This window comes from Anticarsia gemmatalis, chromosome W, assembly GCF_050436995.1.
Source record: "Anticarsia gemmatalis isolate Benzon Research Colony breed Stoneville strain chromosome W, ilAntGemm2 primary, whole genome shotgun sequence".
Classification (NCBI taxonomy): domain Eukaryota; kingdom Metazoa; phylum Arthropoda; class Insecta; order Lepidoptera; family Erebidae; genus Anticarsia; species Anticarsia gemmatalis.
The window spans coordinates 7,654,269-7,658,179 of NC_134775.1; the positions used below are offsets into that span (position 1 = coordinate 7,654,269).

A 3,911-nucleotide genomic window follows, 5' to 3' on the forward strand; every position below is an offset into this window, starting at 1 on the left:
CGTCAAGACCAGCGTCAATAAAGTAGCATTGAACCCGTGCACCGAACAACTCAGCAATAATATGCACGTGGCCCAACAATTTGAAGCGCCCGAAATTTTATTATCTACAGCCCTCATAAAGATTCAAAGAGCAGATGGAGAATACCTTGTCATGCGAGCCCTAATAGACCAAGGCTCACAAGTTCCTCTCATCACCACACGAGCAGCACAGCTTCTGTGCCTACAAGGACAAAAATGTAGAGGAGTGATAACAGGTGTTGGCGCCAAGGACAACATCTGCAATGGATTAGCAGAAATATACTGCAATTCTATGCGCGAAGATTATGCGTTTACGACCAATGAATTATGAAAGGCTTAACAAGAAATTTGCCTAATGCGTCATTCACCCGTCCATCATGGGACTTATTAAAACAAATAGAATTGGCCGATCCCGACTTCAATGTGAGCAAGCCCATTGACATTTTATTCGGAGCCGACATCTACTCAAATATTATAATGAATGGAATGTATCGAATTGGAAACATGTCTCTAATCGCTCGAGAAACGCGTCTGGGGTGGCTATTGTACGGCAAGGTGCAGTCTCTCCAGTGCAATGTGGTGCTCAGCAATATGCAAGAGATACAAAAATTTTGGGAAATAGAAGGTGTGTCACAAAATCAGTCATATTCGACAGAAGAAAATCAATGTATCGAATTTTATAAGTCTACGACAACAAAGTCAAAGGACGGAAAATACGTAGTTAGACTGCCTCTTAAGTCTAACATTGATCAATTGGGCCAATCGAAGTACAAAGCTATCGCTCAACTCCATCAAATAGAGAAAAAATTGAATAGAAACAGCGAGCTAAAAATAAAAGACATATGAAACTTGTCAACAATGACAATGTAATTTCCGGACCCGTTTGCTATTTACCGCACCATTGCGTGCTACGAAGTGACTCCAGTACTACGAAGCTACGTGTAGTCTTCAATGCATCGGAAAAAACATCAAGCGGACAAAGTCTGAACGATTGCATGTATACGGGACCGAACTTACAAAACGATATCTTCACGCTACTATTAGAGTGGAGGCGATACAAGGTAGCCATCGCCGCCGATTGTGAAAAGATGTTTCGCGCCATTTGGATAAATGAAGATGACCAGCCTCTGCAAAGGATAATATGGCGAGATAACTCGCATGATCAGTTACAGGAATATCAGCTAACTACGGTGACTTACGGCACCAAGGCCGCCCCTTACCTGGCAATGATGACGTTACGCCAATTAGCAAGTAACAAAAAGGAAAGATTTCCTGAAGCGGCGCAGATTGTAGAAAACAATTTCTACATGGATGATTTGATCCTGGCCGTGCCGTCAATAGAAGACGCGCTAAAAATCAAGGCAGACCCCACAAATCTTATGAAAGCTGGCGGCTTCAATTTAAGAAAATGGAAGTCTAATTACAAAGTTCTATCTGAAAATTCATGTCAAGAAGGTCAGTGCAACTTTGACCTCACGCACACCAAATCTACCAAGACACTCGGTTTATACTGGAATCCTGAAAAGGATGATTTTGTTTTTCAATGCAAGATCAACAAGCAAGATCAACATACAAAGAGATCGCTGCTATCCGCAATTTCACAGCTGTTTGATCGTCTTGGGTGGTTAACTCCGCTTTCTACTAAAATGAAACTCCTTTTTCAAGAAGTATGGGAGACAAACATGGCATGGGATGACAAACTGCCCAAAAATATTCATCAAGAATGGCAATCAATAAAGTGTGATCTTGTGAACATAAATAATGTTGAAATACCACGATGGCTCGGCTATGATGACACGTGCAGGCTCGAATTGCACGGCTTTTGCGACGCTTCGCAAAAAGCATACGGTTGCGTCATTTACATCAAGGTAATAAAACAAAACAAAGTTGATATAAAACTCATTGTTGGAAAATCAAGACTCGTTCCCTGCAAGAAAGAAGTTTCCTTACCAAGACTGGAGCTTTGTGGAGCATTATTGCTGTCAGAGGTCATGATAAAAATCAAACAAGCCCTATCACCTGACGTGGACATCAAGGTTCACGGATGGACAGATTCTATGGCGGTTCTTGGATGGCTGCAAGGAAATCCTGATCGCTGGAAGCCTTTCGTCTCAAACAGAGTCCGAAAAATTGTTGAAGTCATGCCGCTGGCACTACGTCAAGTCTGCAGAAAATCCTGCCGATTGCGCCAGCCGCGGCCTGACTGCAAGTCAACTGAGATTTCATCCAATATGGTGGCAAGGCCCAGCATGGCTATCCACCACAGACAATTTTACACAAGAAACTTGTCCTTACACTACCTAAGAAGAAGCAAAAATTACAAAGCAAGTTAACGTAATTACGCAGTTTAGTAACAACAGTCTAATTAATGATATGATAGATAAATATAGTTCATTTTTGAAGCTAATAAAGGTGTTAGCATGGGTGCGCCGATTTGCTGCGAAAAATCAAGATAGAAAATCTGTCTCTTGGCTCACTACATCGGAATTACGAGAGGCAAGAAAAATAATAATAAAGCAAGTTCAAGGTGAAACTTTTCAAGATGAAATAGCATACCTGAAACAAAAGAAATCTATTTCTACAAAAAGCAAAATTCTAAGCTTGAATCCGTATTTGGATCATGAGGAGATTCTTCGCGTAGGAGGAAGGCTGCGTAACGCATTGATTAGTCCTGAAATGAAGAACCCAACCATTTTGCCGCAAAATCACCGCCTCACAGAATTAATAATAAATAATGCACACGAGCACACGTTGCACGGCGGCGCTCGGGTTACATTAGCATTCACGCGACAAAAGTATTGGATTCTAAGCGGAACAAAAACAATTAAAAAATATATACGTAACTGCATAAATTGTAAGAAGCACAAGCCAAGCATGCAAGAACAAATCATGGGGGACTTACCTGGTTCAAGGGTCTGCCCTTCTCGTCCTTTCCAACATACGGGTGTAGATTTCACCGGGCATGTCCTTTTGAAGGCTAACAAGGGCCGTGGAGTAAAATCCTCAAAGGGATATGTTGCTGTATTCGTATGCATGGCAACCAAGGCCGTGCATCTAGAGTTGGTGTCCGACCTGACTACACCAGCTTTTATTGCAGCACTACGCAGAATTGCTATAATTTTGTCGGTGCTAGTAGAATTTTACAAGAAGAATATCAAGAAATTTTACATACATTCAATGAAGAGCTACAACAAGAGTTAGCTGACATGGAAATCACGTTCCACTTCGATGCTCCATGTGGCCATCGGCGGGAGGTCTTTGGGAAGCGGCGGTGAAAAGCTTCAAGTTTCACCTCAAGAGAGTGATAGGAGAACAGAAGCTCACATACGAGGAGTTCAGCACGATCTGATACAAATAGAAGCGAAGCGTGCCTTAACTCGAGGCCATTGTGCGCCCTAACTGATGATCCCGAGGACTTAGAATACTTAACCCCATCTCACTTTTTGACAAGCGGACCATTACTGACAATTATACCCACAGAAAAAGATCTTAGAACACGTTGGTGTCTTACACAAAAAAATATTCAAGACATTTGGAAGAGATGGAGCTCTGAATATCTGTCACAGCTGACATCTAGGTCAAAATGGAAAAATTCAAAGGAAAACATCAAGTTGGATGATGTGGTTCTAGTTCACGAATAAAACCTACCGCCAGGCAAGTGGATCATGGGCCGAGTGACTGAACTACATCCCCTAAAGACCCTAAAGACGAAGAGTGGCTGTATAAAACGACCAATTATCAAGTTATCAAAACTGGTCAGTCACGATGTTCAAGACGACAACACTACAACCAATTTCCTACCCAGCAATCAAGCGTAATCACCTAGAACATCAATAAGAAGCCCAAGGAAAAGTCTTCTTACCTCTTTAATATTAACGTTGCTACTATTTATA

General features: G+C 41.8%; 1 protein-coding gene across 1 annotated transcript; it reads left to right on the plus strand.

The window, feature by feature from the left end:
- Positions 1-1,013: 1,013 nt before the first annotated feature.
- Positions 1,014-2,351, plus strand: LOC142985891 (uncharacterized). Its single transcript, XM_076134133.1, has one exon. The coding sequence runs from the start codon at positions 1,014-1,016 to the stop codon at positions 2,349-2,351; it is 1,338 nt and encodes a 445-aa protein (XP_075990248.1).
- Positions 2,352-3,911: the final 1,560 nt, after the last annotated feature.

What these genes read in the sequence shown, in the direction of transcription:
- LOC142985891 (XM_076134133.1), top strand. Translation starts at nt 1,014, where the DNA reads ATGTATACGGGACCGAACTTACAAAACGATATCTTCACGCTACTATTA.